The sequence below is a fragment of the Bos mutus genome, chromosome 9 (assembly GCF_027580195.1).
Source record: "Bos mutus isolate GX-2022 chromosome 9, NWIPB_WYAK_1.1, whole genome shotgun sequence".
In the NCBI taxonomy this organism is placed as follows: domain Eukaryota; kingdom Metazoa; phylum Chordata; class Mammalia; order Artiodactyla; family Bovidae; genus Bos; species Bos mutus.
The window spans coordinates 40,530,101-40,546,211 of NC_091625.1; the positions used below are offsets into that span (position 1 = coordinate 40,530,101).

General features: G+C 39.8%; 1 protein-coding gene across 3 annotated transcripts in view; it reads right to left on the reverse strand.

Moving 5' to 3' along the window:
- Positions 1–16,111, reverse strand: part of FIG4 (FIG4 phosphoinositide 5-phosphatase) — a 173,608-nt gene that overhangs the window by 39,418 nt on the left and 118,079 nt on the right. For all 3 annotated transcript variants that reach the window (XM_070376482.1, XM_070376481.1, XM_070376483.1), the window contains 2 exons: positions 15,529–15,611; positions 12,547–12,633 (listed from right to left, as the gene is read on the reverse strand). In XM_070376482.1, the coding sequence (XP_070232583.1) occupies positions 12,547–12,633; positions 15,529–15,611 (170 nt within the window). The remainder of the gene's footprint in view (positions 1–12,546; positions 12,634–15,528; positions 15,612–16,111) is intronic.

Here is a 16,111-nt window from a genome sequence, read left to right on the forward strand (position 1 = left end):
CAAAATATCAGATCAGATCAGTCGCTCAGTGGTGTCCGACTCTGCGACCCCATGAACCGCAGCACGCCAGGCCTCCCTGTCCATCATCACCAACTCCCAGAGTTCACTGAGACTCACATCCATCGAGTCAGTGATGCCATCTAGCCATCTCATCCTCTGTCGTCCCCTTCTCCTCCTGCCCCCAATCCCTCCCAGCATCAAAGTCTTTTCCAATGAGTCAACTCTTCGCATGAGGTGGCCAAAGTACTGGAGTTTCAGCTTTAGCATCATTCCTTCCAAAGAAATCCCAGGGCTGATCTCCTTCAGAATGGACTGGTTGGATCTCCTTGCAGTCCAAGGGACTATCAAGAGTCTTCTCCAATGCCACAGTTCAAAAGCATCAATTCTTCAGCACTCAGCCTTCTTCACAGTCCAACTCTCACATCCATACATGACCACTGGAAAAACCATAGCCTTGACTAGACGAACCTTTGTTGGCGAAGTAATGTCTCTGCTTTTGAATACGCTATCTAGGTTGGTCATAACTTTCCTTCCAAGGAGTAAGCGTCTTTTAATTTCATGGCTGCAGTCACCATCTGCACTGATTTTGGAGCCCAGAAAAATAAAGTCTGACACTGTTTCCCCATCTATTTCCCATGAAGTGATGGGACCAGATGCCATGATCTTCGTGTTCTGAATGTTGAGCTTTAAGCCAACTTTTTCACTCTCCTCTTTCACTTTCATCAAGAGGCTTTTGAGTACCTCTTCACTTTCTGCCATAAGGGTGGTGTCATCTGCATATCTGAGGTTATTGATATTTCTCCCGGCAATCTTGATTCCAGCTTGTGTTTCTTCCAGTCCAGCGTTTCTCATGATGTACTCTGCATATAAGTTAAACAAACAGGGTGACAATATACAGCCTTGATGAACTCCTTTTCCTATTTGGAACCAGTCTGTTGTTCCATGTCCAGTTCTAACTGCTGCTTCCTTACCTGCATACAAATTTCTCAAGAGGCAGGTCAGGTGGTCTGGTATTCCCATCTCTTTCAGAATTTCCCACAGTTTATTGTGATCCACACAGTCAAAGGCTTTGCCACAGTCAATAAAGCAGAAGTAGATGTTTTTCTGGAACTCTCTTGCTTTTCCCATGATCCAGCAGATGTTGGCAATTTGATCTCTGGTTCCTCTGCCTTTTCTACAACCAGCTTGAACATCAGGAAGTTCACGGTTCACATATTGCTGAAGCCTGGCTTGGAGAATTTTGAGCATTACTTTACTAGCGTGTGAAATGAGTGCAATTGTGCAGTAGTTTGAGCATTCTTTGGCATTGCCTTTCTTTGGGAGTGGAATGAAAACTGGCCTTTTCCAGTCCTGTGGCCACTGCTGAGTTTTCCAAATTTGCTGGCATATTGAGTGTAGCACTTCACAGCATCATCTTTCAGGATTTGGAATAGTTCAACTGGAATTCCATCACCTCCACTAGCTTTGTTCGTAGTGATGCTTTCTAAGGCCCACTTGACTTCACATTCCAGGATGTCTGGCTCTAGGTGAGTGATCACACCATCATGATTATCTGGGTCATGAAGATCTTTTTTGTACAGTTCTTCTGTGTATTCTTGCCATCTCTTCTTAATATCTTCTGCTAATGTTAGGTCCATACCATTTCTGTCCTTTATCGAGCCCATCGTTGCATGAAATGTTCCTTTGGTATCTCTGATTTTCTTGAAGAGATCTCTAGTCTTTCCCATTCTGTTGTTTTCCTCTATTTCTTTGCATTGATCGCTGAAGAAGGCTTTCTTATCTCTTCTTGCTATTCTTTGGAACTCTGCATTCAGATGCTTATATCTTTCCTTTGCTCCTTTGCTTTTCGCTTCTCTTCTTTTCACAGCTATTTGTAAGGCCTCCCCAGACAGCGATTTTGCTTTTTTGCATTTCTTTTCCATGGGGATGGTCTTCATCCCTGTCTCCTGTACAATGTCACGAATCTCATTCCATAGTTTGTCAGGCACTCTTTCTATCAGATCTAGGCCCTTAAATCTATTTCTCACTTCAACTGTATAATCATAAGGGATTTGATTTAGGTCATACCTGAATGGTCTAGTGGTTTTCCCTTCTTTCTTCAATTTAAGTCTGAATTTGGCAATAAGGAGTTCTTGGTCTGAGCCACAGTCAGCTCCTGGTCTTGTTTTTGCTGACTGTATAGAGCTTCTCCATCTTTGGCTGCAAAGAATATAATCAATCTGATTTCCGTGTTGACCATCTGGTGATGTCCATGTGTAGAGTCTTCTCTTGTGTTGTTGGAAGAGGGTGTTTGTTATGACTAGTGCATTTTCTTGGCAAAACTCTATTAGTCTTTGCCCTGCTTCATTCTGTACTCCAAGGCCAAATTTGCCTGTTACTCCAGGTATTTCTTGACTTCCTATGTTTGCATTCCAGTCCCCTATAATGAAAAGGACATCTTTTTTGGGTGTTAGTTCCAAAAGGTCTTGTAGGTGTTCATAGAACCATTCAACTTCAGCTTCTTCAGGGTTACTGGTTGGGGCATAGACTTGGATTACTGTGATATTGAATGGTTTGCCTTGGAAACGAACAGAGATCATTCTGTCATTTTTGAGATTGCATCCAAGTACTGCATTTTGGACTCTTTTGTTGACCACGATGGCCACTCCATTTCTTCTGAGGGATTCCTGCCCGCGGTAGTAGATATAATGGTCATCTGAGTTAAATTCACCCATTCCAGTCCATTTCAGTTCACTGATTCCTAGAATGTCGACATTCACTCTTGCCATCTCTTGTTTGACCACTTCCAATTTGCCTTGATTCATGGACCTGACATTCCAGGTTCCTATGCAATATTGCTCTTTACAGCATCGGACCTTGCTTCTATCACCAGTCACATCCACAGCTGGGTATTGTTTTTGCTTTGGCTCCATCCCTTCATTCTTTCTGGAGTTATTTCTCCACTGATCTCCAGTAGCATATTGGGCACCTACTGACCTGGGGAGTTTCTCTTTGAACAGTACGAAAAGGCAAAATGATAGCCAAAATATAGAGGAACTCAAACCACTGAACAGAACAAAAACAAACAATCCAACTAAAATATGGGCAAAGAATGTGAATAGATGTTTTTCCAAAGAAGGCATAAATGGCCAACAGGAATGTGAAAAGGTTCATTGTGAAATGAAAACCAAAACCATGATGAGCTCACCTCACAGCTATTAGAATATTGTCAAGAAGGAGAGATGACAAGTGCTGGCAAGAACATGGAGAAAAGGGAACACTTGTTCATTATAGTGGGAACATGAACTGGTACAGCCACTATGGAAAATAATATAAAGGTTCCCCTAATAATTAAAAATAGAACTACCATATGATTCAGCAATCACAATTCTGGCTATTTATCTGAAGAAAACAAAAAACACTAACTCAAAAAGATATACGCACCCCCCTGGTTCATTGCAGCATTAGTTACAGCTGTCAAGATGGGAAAGCAACCTCAGTGTCCATCAATGCATGAATAGATAAAGATGTGTTATATATAAACACAAAGGAATATTATTCACCTGTATAAAAAAAAGGAAGTCTTGCCTTATGTTAAATGGATGGAACTTGAGGGCAATTTGCTAAGTGAATTAAGTCAGATAAATACCATATGATCTCCCTAATATGTGGAATCTTAAACAACCCCACCCTCCAAAAAACCCCAAACAGATTGGTAGCTGCCAGAGGCAGGGGCTGAGGGATAGGGGAAATTGATGAAGGCAGTCAAAGGTACAAACTCCTAGTTATAAAGTAAATTCTGGAGATGTAATATACAACATGGTGACTATAGTTAATAATACTGTTTTGTACATTTGAAAGTTGCTAAGAGTAAATTTTTAAACATTCTCACCACATATACACACACACATATACAACTGTTACTATGTGAAGTGATGGTTGTATTAACTAACCTTATTATGGTAATCATTTTGCAGTGTATGTATACATCAAATTATTACATTGTACACCTTTAACTTACATATACTATATGTCAATTCTATCTAAATAAAGCTGAAAAAAATTTAAAAGGAAAATCATGATCCTATTTTAGCCTGTCCTGCTGCTGCTGCTAAGTTGCTTCAGTCGTGTCCGACTCTGTGTGACCCCATAGATGGCAGCCCACCAGGCTTGCCCATCCCTGGGATTCTCCAGGCAAGAACACTGGAGTGGGTTGCCATTTCCTTCTCCAACGCATGAAAGTGAAAAGTCAAAGTGAAGTCACTTAGTCGTGTCCGACTCCTAGCAACCCCATGGACTGCAGCCTACCAGGCTCCTCCGTCCATGCGATTTGCCAGGCAAGAGTACTGGAGTGGGGTGCCATTAGCCTGTCCTACTAACATATAAATTAATAAGAACATCAATGGTTTGTCAGTTGAGACAATCATGAGACAACTGCCAAGAACTCTGTGTTGTTACATCTAAAACTGAAAATATACTATAGTGAAATGAAAACTAACAAATATTTATCATTTGTCTTGCCATCTGCTTCAATTTGTTAACCCTGACGTTTCTTTATTTTTCCCATCACACTTAACTATTGCATGACATTCCTTAAAGAAGTTAAACTACTGAATATTACTCATTCCTAATTTACTTAATGCTTACCGCACCTTAGGTATTATGCTATGAACCGCAGACACAAAGGCAGGTAAGCCTTGCCCTCAAGTAACTTAACAGTTTTTTTTTTAATTAATTTCAGATTTAAAATACCACAGCTTTTTTTTTTTATTCAAGGACTTTCTGTTCCCATTAAATTAGGAGGGATGACAGAAGGATGGTTATAAAATGAATGGACCTTTAATTTTGAAAGCAATGCAATTGATTTCTATGGTAATACTTCTTAAATTTCTTCATAAACCATAAGAAAAATAATATTAAAATGCTAAACACAGAAAATTACTGATCCAACATTACGACTATTGATGCCTATTGGTGGATTCTAAACACAAATTAGGACTTAATGGGATTTGTACTTTATTTTTAAAATTATGTGTAAAAGGCCCAAAGGGTTCTGAGTCATATGTAGGATGACAGATCTATATTTAAATATACAATTGAAATGCTTTTTTCTTGTATTGGAACCAAAATTTTATCTTAGCTGGAAAGACTTCTTGCAGAAGCTCAGAGAAGACAAGGGCAATGAATACATCAAACCTGGGCTCACATCATCATTGTGCAAAAGGAAAGGCTGTTAGGAAGGCACGGTGACATGGCACAAGACTCAGTAACCACTCCATCTGCCCAAAACCATCCCACTCACCTTCCATCCACAGAATTGATGGTAATTTGGTAAACCAACAAAATAACAAAAGGTTAAACAGTTACAAAATGTGATTCTTTATGCAGAGCTAAGAAAACCAATGAGTAATACTCTTCACGTGGCCATATCAGATATGCAGATCTGTTCCCTCAGGATTAACCTGCTTGTTCATGTGAAAAAATAAGTATTTTAAGGGCTAAAAATACATTTAAACCCCTAAATTCTTCATTTCTATCAGTAATTGGAGGATCTCCCTCCCCTTTAATAGGACCATGAATCTCCAAAACATTTAAAAAACACATATAATAATCTATTTAACTTGGACCCCATCAAAGAAAGATACAGAATTTCACTTACTTTCTTTTAAAATCAAGAGCAAAAAAAAAAAAAAACACCCACAAAATCACTGAATCTCTGTAAAACCTCTTGCTGTTTGTTGTTCAGTCATGTGGACCCTTTTCAACCCCAAGGGCCGCGGCATGCCAGTCTTCCCTGTCCCTCACCATCCCCCGAAGCGCCAGACAAATCACCTGATCCTATCATTGTCCCAAGCTTGGATTTGTATTTTCAATTCTGGTGACCAGATCTAGTCAACATAGTTAGAACACTCCTGCCTCTAACACATTCCTCACACCTAATTAGTTACCAAATTGTACCATGTCCTACAGAATCTACCCTTACAAAATAAATCCCCTTATTTCAGCAGCCAAAAACAGACTCCAATCACTTCTTTGCCCTGAGGTTTCTAATAGATGTGCTGTTTATCTCTTGGCCTCCAATCCATTCTCCATGCTATTTCCACAGTGACTTTTATCACATCCCTGATTAAAACAGGCTTCTAGGACAAGGGTCACTCTCTCTCACTTAGCATCTCTTTCTCATTGTTCCTGTCGGTCTGTATCTCTGGCCTACTCACTGAAAATCCCCTTGCATTAGACACTGAATTCTGTATGAGTCTCCAAAAGTGGTGTGTGGTCTTGAACCTTTGCCCTCTCTGCCTTCTTCAACCAGATAACTCCATTTTCCCTTAAAATTTAGCCTGGGTGAAGCCTGCCCAGGAATCTGATTTGTATTCTTCTTTGCACTCTCCTCTTCACAGCACCTCCCACCTTCACAGCACCTCCCACCACCTGGAATTTGCTGACACCAGGGAAACCCTCAGAAGCAGAGACTCTCTCTCTCTCTCTCACTCACTGTGTATTAATGTACATACACCTACCCTGGCATATAGTGCCTATCATGCCTTACTGTATTACAAAAGTATGCCTTGGGCTTCCCAGGTGGCACAGTGGTAAAGAATATGCCAACAATGCAGGAGATGCAGGTGTGGTCCCTGGATCAGGAGGATCCCCTGGAGGAGGAAAAGGCAACTCACTCCAGTATTCTTTCCTGGGAAATTCCATGGGTAGAGGAGCCTGGCAGGCTATACAGTCCACGGCATCGCAGAGAGTCAGGCACAACAGTGCACACACACAAGTATATCTCACCTTACAGAATCACTAGCTAGGTTCTTGGAAAAAAAGAAAAGCCTATACTGGTAGGGTGGAGACTCCAGTCCTCGTGTGAACCTGCAGAATTTCCATAAGTGGTATGCTTTGTAGTCACCAAAATAAAACAGTCAATATACTAAAGTTTTAAAATATCAGAAGTTATTTTAGATACAGTAAATTAATTACACAATTACCTATAATTAAATTTCCATTTATTACTCCTTATATGCTAGAAACCTTTCAGGATAGCCTTCTCTGAAAGGTTCAAAAAATTCACCCTGTTCCATTAAATTTTCTTATTTAACATAGTATGCAGGTGCTATAATAGATAATATTCAGAATGCAGGTACTATTATAGATAATATTCAAACAAAGAGGCATTCACTTTTCTGTCTTTCCTTTATACATCCAATAGCTTTTCATTTTGCCTTTCAGCTGGAGCTTCCTGCTACCTCCTTCCTTTGCATGGTCATCCCAGTGCTCAACTCATTGTAAGTAATGAGAGTGTATTTTCCAAAGCCTGCATTTACTTTACCCACTTTGGATACACCACAGAAACCTCTTACACCTCTTTCTGATCCCTTTCCGTCCTGACCTCTCCTGTCTATTCCAAACAGAAATTATTCACACATTTTCATTCAAACAACAAACATTCATTAAGTGCCTGGATAATGGGAACAGAGTTAAGATTTTTAATTCATTTGGTCTCAGAAAAGGTGCATTCATATAAACTCAATCTGTGACTGTTATCCACAGGGAGAAATGCATTTTGCACAATGCTATATTTATGTATAGAAATAGAATTTCATGAAACAAGACTCAACCCCTGTGCCATGCACTAGAGCCTTCTACTGGACTCAATTCAGTTTCTTTTCATTTTGTTGTGTGGAGGCCTACCAAATTAATTTCATGAGACCCACTAATGAGTCTAGAATTGTAATCTGAAAAGCACTATCCTAAAATACAGGAAAGAAATTTGTGTTCTGGAGAGATTACTGTATTTTAAAAACTAAACAGAGTTAAAAATACCCTGGAGGGGTTGGAAAGAGGACGGCAAAGGAAAAAAGAGGGAGAAAGAGAGGAAGGTAAAATAAACAGGGGGTTGGGGGAAGCAGAAAGAGATCATTAGAAAAGCATATAGAAAAAAGCCAGAGAGGGTTAAAGAGAAAAATAAAGGCCTGAGCCAGAGAAAGAAAGACTTCTGTGGTAATTTCTGGGGTCACAACCTAGTTTCCTTGGGCTGAGGAACTGCTGTCACCATCGTCTCCCTCCTATGGAGCGAATTAGCTGCTAATCATTGATCACTGCTTCCCAACTGCTCTGATCCTTAAACCTTTAAAGACTGTACCCCTGGGTGTTTGGAAAAGATAACAAGAGTGACCCATTAAATACTTTTTTAGCCTGCAGCGGAGATGAGAATATTATCTGCAGAGGACTAGATGAAATCCACGGTGGGGTGGGAACCCCGGAGTGACATGTACACAGCGACACAGCATCGAAAGTGACACCACGGAAAGTCAACAAAGTTGAGCTAAGCACGGCCTAATGTCATGCTCACCTCACGGGTGCGAAAACATGCCCTGACTCTGTGTAAAAGCATCCTCTGATGAGTGAGAGGATCCCCTAGCCAAAGCCGAAACCCAGGGGCATTCCCTCTAAGGTCAGCAGATGCTGTTTATTGTGAGATGTTCTTAGCAAATACATTCAACCTATGGTCTTAATACAGTAAACAGTTATTTAGCTCATCCTCCATTGGAAGGATCCTAAATTAGACAGTTTTTTACCAAACTCTATGTATTACATTTTGAACCATTGCTGAGAGACAAATGTTTAAACAAGTGAGACATATACCTGGAATAGGTGAGCCGTGGAATAGCAGGCACTAATAATACACGTGTTCATGTTCTTAACCTCCACGGATTGGCATATATTGCTTAGTTAAAAAGTGCTGAGAACTGGGAGTGTACAATGAGGGCAGGGTGGTCCTGAATACAGTGCCCCACCTGCCCGGGCTCAGCAAGTTCTTCCCTACAGGCCTGTCTCACTCTGCATCTGGTCACAGGTGCAAGTGGAAGCAGGACAGAGAGGGAAAAAATGCTAAACCCTTGATGTGTTCACTCTTCTCCTCTATTAGAAGGTACTAGGGAAACAAACAGGAGAGGGCAGGGGGTTATGAGCAGGAAGCAGAATAGGGGAAGAACTAACAAGTGATCACGGATGGATGAGGTGGGCCGTGAGAGATGCTCACGGCGCCCCGCGTGTACTCGGATAGTAATGGGGGCAGGGGTGAGAGTCAGCACATTTCAACAGACATTTACTGAGCACCCAATTTAGGTACAATTCAAGAGGCAGCAGGGGAACTTACAACTTAGGATGGCAATGACCCTAAACAGCAGTAACACTGTTCCCAGGACGTCTTAACCTCCATACCATGTTATGAATCAAGCAAAGTGTGCCTGCCCAGGAAGCAAGTCTACATTTGAGGCAATATGCTCGGGACCAGGAAAAGAATAAAGGCATATTCTCTTTAAATATTATTTAAAAAAAAAAAAGTTCAAGCTCAACAGGGCAGAAACACTATGGTTTGCATCTGGAGCTGCCTATAAACCAGATCATGTCAGAGGATCAAAATAAAGGCTGTTCACACTAATAACCCAGTATTTTTACCACTGTGGTTATAAAAGCAGTTGGTAACACTAGGCATTTACAGCTTAGTGATGGACAGCCAGCTCGTCTGGGTTTGAATGTCAGTTGCTGTTTGACCTTGGGCAAGTTATATAACTTCTCTGTGGGGTTTCCCCATCTGTAAAATGAAGACGATAGTTAAGACCTACTTCCTAGAGTTATTGTGAGAATTGAGTTGATACAGGTTAAGGTACATAGAACAGTGCCCATCACGCACTGCTCAGGAAGTGTTGCCTGATGTCGCTTTTCCCTAATCAACACCCACACACTGAGGGAGTGGCATGAGTCAAAGGGAGGGTCACGCTCAAAGAGGATATAACTGTGAGTGTTTGGGCTGACAGTGCAGACACTGACCAGTTTGGGGTTTAAGATCCACTCCTAAGAAATGTCCTGCAAGAGCACAAGTGACATGTCCAGCTCCTCCATCCAGTTTTCTATACCTCTGCTTCAGGAGCTCCTGGTCTACTGGCTCCTTGCCAGTTGATCACTGTCAATATATTTTATATTGGTTGTTACATACCTCATTTAGAAAAGGAGTACTTGTTTGCCTCATAATTTCAAGACAAACTGATAAGACTATGAATTATCCAGAGATCAGTAGACACAAATGTATATAAACTTAAAAAAACTTGCTATATTTCAAAATATACTAGAACCTGAACCATAACAAGATGAGGATTTGGAGCATCTCACATAAATCTAATTTCTCTTGGTTTTGGCACAGCTTTAAAAATCTAAAATTGAATAGCTGACATTTTAAGAACCTAGTTACAGAGTTTCAATTTAAAGCAAGTGCACACGCCACACGCACACACACACACACACCAAAAAACAACACTCTTGAGCAGTTGCCATGACAACATAATACAAAGCCTACCAAGCTCTTTGTTATCCTGCTGAAGATGCTGTGCAAAGATACTCATGTTAGATTCTTTACTAATTAAGTGGAAAAGGTTAAAAAAATTCAAGATCCACATGGTTTGTTTTTTTTTATCTGTGCTAAGACTCAGAAAAGCAAATACTAAATACTGTAAGAAAAAGAATTTAAAAATAACTTATCAGCAAGACCAGTTACAGATCAAAGTAGACACAATGTTGAAGGAAATGGGAAGATGTTTTTCTTTTATTTTGTAAGCTATATTCCCTTTAGTATCTGCTCCTCCTAAATTGTGCTATACTATTTTAATGGAAGAATCAATTCAAATAATACAATTTGATAACAGAGTCTCTTACTTTACCAACACATTTAAACACTTTTCCTTCTTTGGCCACCTCCAATGGCACCCCACTCCAGTACTTTGCCTGGAAAATCCCATGGATGGAGAAGGCTGGTAGGCTGCAGTCCATGGGGTCGCTAAGAGTTGGACACGACTGAGCGACTTCAGTTTCACTTTTCACTTTCATGCATTGGAGAAGGAAATGGCAACCCACTCCAGTGTTCTTGCCTAGAGAATCCCAGGGATCCGGAAGCCTGGTGGCTGCTGTCTATGGGGTCACACAGAGTCGGACACGACTGAAGTGACTTAGCAGCAGCAATATCAGCTTATCTGGGAGCTCATACTTCCGTATGCTAACTAGATCTAAGAAAGAAAACCTGTTTCTAAGTTAATGAGCTCTTATGTTTTTAAAAAGAGAGAGGAAAAAAATAGTGACAGAGGAGAGAAAGAAGGGATAAATAGACCTTTTGGACGCTGTGATAAAATAATCTTGGTTTTCCTTCCCCTTCTCTGATTAGCCATCTCTGTGTCTCTTCTGTGTTAAACCCAGATCCCCTTAAGACTCACCTGTAGATCTCCTCAGTCTGTTATTCTCTTAAGTGGTGTCATCTTTGACCAATGGCTTCAGTTATCATCAATATGCATTCACAATCCCAGAGCCTCTTTTCTGAGTTCATATCAGTTGATTCAACTGCTTCCTAAACATGGCCACTTTGGTTCCCCCTTGAAAGGCAAATGGGGTTCTCCTACAGTGCTCTTTACCTTGATAAATGGCAGGTCCTAATAGGTATTAAGTACCTATTTGCTAAGTGAATGAATCAATCAATCAATCAGTCAAACCTACTGCACAAACCAAAAAACCTAATGACCATCCTTGGTAAGGCCTTTTTTCCATATCCAACTCCTCTCTATTTTACTTCCTAAACATTTCCTAGATTCATCTCATTTTCAAAATTCTCCCAGCCACTACTCTCTAAGCCACCAATCTTTGCCTGGATCACTACAGTAGCCTCTTAACAATCAGGAACACACAGATATAGTACAGACAGAAATCAGGCAATCAGTATCAATGGTTTATTAAACTAACTGATAAAGTTGGACTAAGAAAAGGGAAGAGAACATTTACTAAATGTCAACTCTATGCCAGACACTGATCTAGACACGTTACATATTCCACCTCACTTAATCACCACAGTGACCCATTTTCATAAAAGAAACTCAGCTGAGCACACGGCATCAGGGAGCCACTCCTGGTCACAACCTCTGCTTTGCTTGGTCCCAAAAAGCAGAGAACAATGATAAATACAAAGAAGAATGTGATGATCACAACATAATGAGAACATATTAAGCACTTTGTATGCATGATCTCATTGAAAGTGTCACCACCCTCCCATGAATCAGGGATTATTATCACATTTGCAGATAAAGAAACTGAGCCACACAGGACTTAAAATTACTTGCTTAATGTAAAAAACCCCAAAAGTGGCAGAGTGTTTATTTAATTTACTAAACAGCAAGTTAAAAGAACTGGTGAAGATACAGTGCTAGAAAAGACAAACCACTCCTGCCCTCAGGGGTCTGGTAGTGAACTTGAGGAGCTTGTCTCCAGGATCAGATCTGTTTTTTCATCCCGGCCCTACCCACTGGTGGGAATCCCCCAGCAATTTCAATCCCATTTCTAAAGGGCGCATTTCAAGCACAGGTCAGGCTGCCAGCCTCTTCCACATGCCCATAGATACCCAGTTCTCCTCCAATAGGATACCAGGAGGAGATGCTTTAGTGCTTATACTAATTTGGTCCCAATATTTCTCTTACAAAGTCTTAAAGGCATGAATACAAAGATTATTTTTACAAGGTCTAATCTAGTACTTACAATTTTATAACTCCATCTGGGCACCTGGAACAGAACTGCTGGCTGCTCTTGTCTTGTTTATGTTGACTCTGCCCCAGCTGCACAAATCTACAAATTATAATGTGTAAAAAAAAGTAAGCTAAAGGAACTACCTGCCACAAATTCAGTAGATCACACAAATTGTATGGGTGTTCGAATGACAGTAATATACTTCTATCAGAAAAGCACACAAGAGGACCCTATGTGACACAAGACTTGGTTTATAAATGACTGCCTGATGTTAGAGTGGGTTTATGAGAATAGAGGAGGAGGAAATGCTTAAAATTTAAGTCATAACCATGGATATAAAAATGAAAGAAAATGTTTACTTTGTTGCATTCTGTTTACTCAAACGTGGTATAGAACCTGAGCCGAAATGTTCCTGAGGCCAGGAATTTGACCATAACCCCTTGCGGGTCTGAGGGTGACCGCAGCAGGAAGCAGAGGGAAACAAGCGGAGGGGGATGGTGCTTGGGTGAGACAAATGACAAGGAAACGGCAGGATCAGGCTAGAGACCCAGCTCCTGAAGCAAGGATGCTGCTAAGATCCCAGGACAAGGACTTGGTTCCTCAGGACCACAAGAATCCCCACATGTACACCAGCCACTACTAAGGGTACTTTCAACAGAGACAGAGGGGGCTGAGGAGACCACCTGCTGAGCTTCACTGGCCCACCATGCCTCCTCAGAGAAGCCTCCAACAACACTAAACCGGACTTGTAGCTAAGGGCCAGAGCAGGCCCCAGGTCCACTCAGCAAGGTGAGAGGATGCCTAGCAATGGGCCCCTGATATTTCTCAAGTACACCCATCTGAGGTGTGGCCTGTGCTCCATGCATCCATCTGACCCTCAGGGATGCAGCCTGTAGTTTTTATTAGGTTTTTTAAAGGTCAGGAAAAGTGCTTCAGAAACTACCAATTATTAAATCATTACAGTGCTATGAAAAACTTTTAAATTAGCTTAGTCTTGTCCAGCTTTCATCTTCAGCAAGTGAACATCACTGACATGTACACTTATGCTGTCTGCAGTAAGTACAGTCATATTGGTCACTAACTCCAGATAATTCATTCTTCTAGACCATGTTGCTTACAGAGGTCTACTTCAACTACTATTAGAGTTAAGTGACAGAGTGTGGCAGCTGTTGTGAATGTACTGTGTGTCCAGGAGTGAGGAGGGTGTGGCTGAGTTCTCAATGACTCAGTTGACTTCCAGTAGGACAGTATACATAGTCATACCAGTGCTTCTGCAGTTAAGAAATGCTATGTATTTCTATATTTTACATATTCTACAGCAGATCTGACTAATTTGAAGTAGAGAACAAAAAATAATCAGCTCAGTGGATTCTGCAGAACAAATACCCTCCTTAAAAAAGACCTGAAGACTAGTACTCATTTATATTACATTTTATGTAAGCCAAACTTACATAAGTGGGACCATGTTCATTTGTTAAATAATTACGAATTCTTAATACATATATTAATACTAGGTTGAGGCGGTGTTTAAATGGGTGTTTAATCCTTAGGTTTTTGAGGATTTGGGGGTGAGGAATTCTTTAGAGAATCTGATAACTATTAATCTCTGCAAACACACACAGACACATTTTTAGGTACGTGATTTTATGGATACCTTTTGGTAGATCTCCACCTTTTAGCTAGATCTTCCTAATAAAAGTCTATAACACTCTGAATTGGTACCTTTTCATCACTGCTTCTTTTTCCTCCCCAGTCACCACTCCCACCAGGGCCACATCCACCCCCTCCACCCATCCCAAGCTAAATTGAATATAAAGTCCTCAACTGTCAATATCCCAAGTTCATTTTGTAAGAAGGTACTTGATCTTGAGAATTTGTTAATGCAAGAATGCAGAAATGAATTTTAATTTTGTTTCTCATGTCAAATATAACATGTTCAAAGAAAATAATAATGAGTCTCTGTTTATATTAGTTATGGATAGTTAATTATAATAAACTTTATACTAGGGTCTTCATATCTGCTGCTCTTTAAAGAGTCTTGGTTTGATGAGGTGAAAGATGTATTCCTGAAAAGATTCTATAGCACATTTTTGTGGCATGCTTTATAGCATGACCAAAAAGTCTAATATTTTCATGACTTTTGATAGCTATTTGTTGGATGTTAAAAGAGAACTTTGGAAAGTTTTGTTCTCTTTGCTTTGGCATTAAGAACATTTTACTTTTTTAATCTTTGTCTTTCTTGTCCATCCTATAAGGACAAAACATTTCTCTTTTTCTTCTATTTGGAGTGCATTTGTGAAACTCTGAGTATCATCAGATCTAGAAAATTTTAATCTAAATTGGTCTGATTTAGACCAATTTAGACAGGATCCAAACATTTTTTTCTATAGTGGTATTAATGTCAGCATAGGCACAGAATAGAATATCTATATCTAACTCATTTTAAAATGCAAACAATTTTCAGAATAATCCAAATTTAAATGCATAAAATCATCATTTGACAATATTTTATTGTAAATGTCTATACTGCTTCCTCTAATGAAATTTCTGAAGATAAGAATCAATCTCAATTGTATTTCAATTCTTCCTCTCGACCCCCACTTATCCAGTGAAAATGTATGATCTGGCCAGCCCATCATTACTTATAAATCTCTTTCTCTGGCCAAAGCACCAAACTCAATCTTACAAAAAAAAAAAAAAAAAAGAATGCAGAAATGCATTTGAACTTCGGTTTGCAGTTTATATTCGGGCAGTGAAAATATGTGTAAGTATCATAAACTGTTATCATTCAGGGGCCCAAGAGTCTCAGACAGTAAGAAGGGTTTTTAATTCCAAATGTAAGTTGTTTCAGAATCTGACCTAAATGCTACTATTCCAAGTGGAAGTTACTTCCTCCTGTATGGTTGACTACTTTCAATTTTTAAAAGTTATATTAGATGTAAGTTATTGTAATACATTTGCATTTGTCCTTAATTTCTCTTGAAAATACCTTACCTTAAATAAATGGAAAGATCTTCTTCTGAGAGGCCATCTGAGAGGTTGATTCCATACACCTCTTTCATGGGCTGGACTACATTCTGGGGTCAAAAATATGGGAATCAGGAAGAGTTCTTAGACATCTAGCACATTAATAATTTCCAAAAATGAAGAAAACGACCCTGTGAATTTTCCCATAAAAACCATCACAATGTTTCAACGTATTCATTAAATTTCTCAATGAGTTTTAAAATTTTTTATTTCATTTTCACTAAAGTAGATTATAGATAAAAATTAGTTGGTAATTACTAATTGCTTTTGTATAATGCAAGAGTTGGCAAACATTTTCTGTGAAGGGTCAGGCAGTAAATACTTTATGTTCTTTGGGTCACATCATCTCTGCCACAGCTGCGTAATTCTGCTGTTACGGGGTGAAAGCAACCATAGATAACATATAAACAAATTGGTATGGCTGTAAATAGGCATGGCTGGTTGTAAATTAAACTTTACTTAGGAAAAATGGCAGCAAGCTGCTTTGGCCAATAGGCTGCACGTTGCCAATGCCCAGAATAACAGATTTAGTTCCCATATCATTACATTT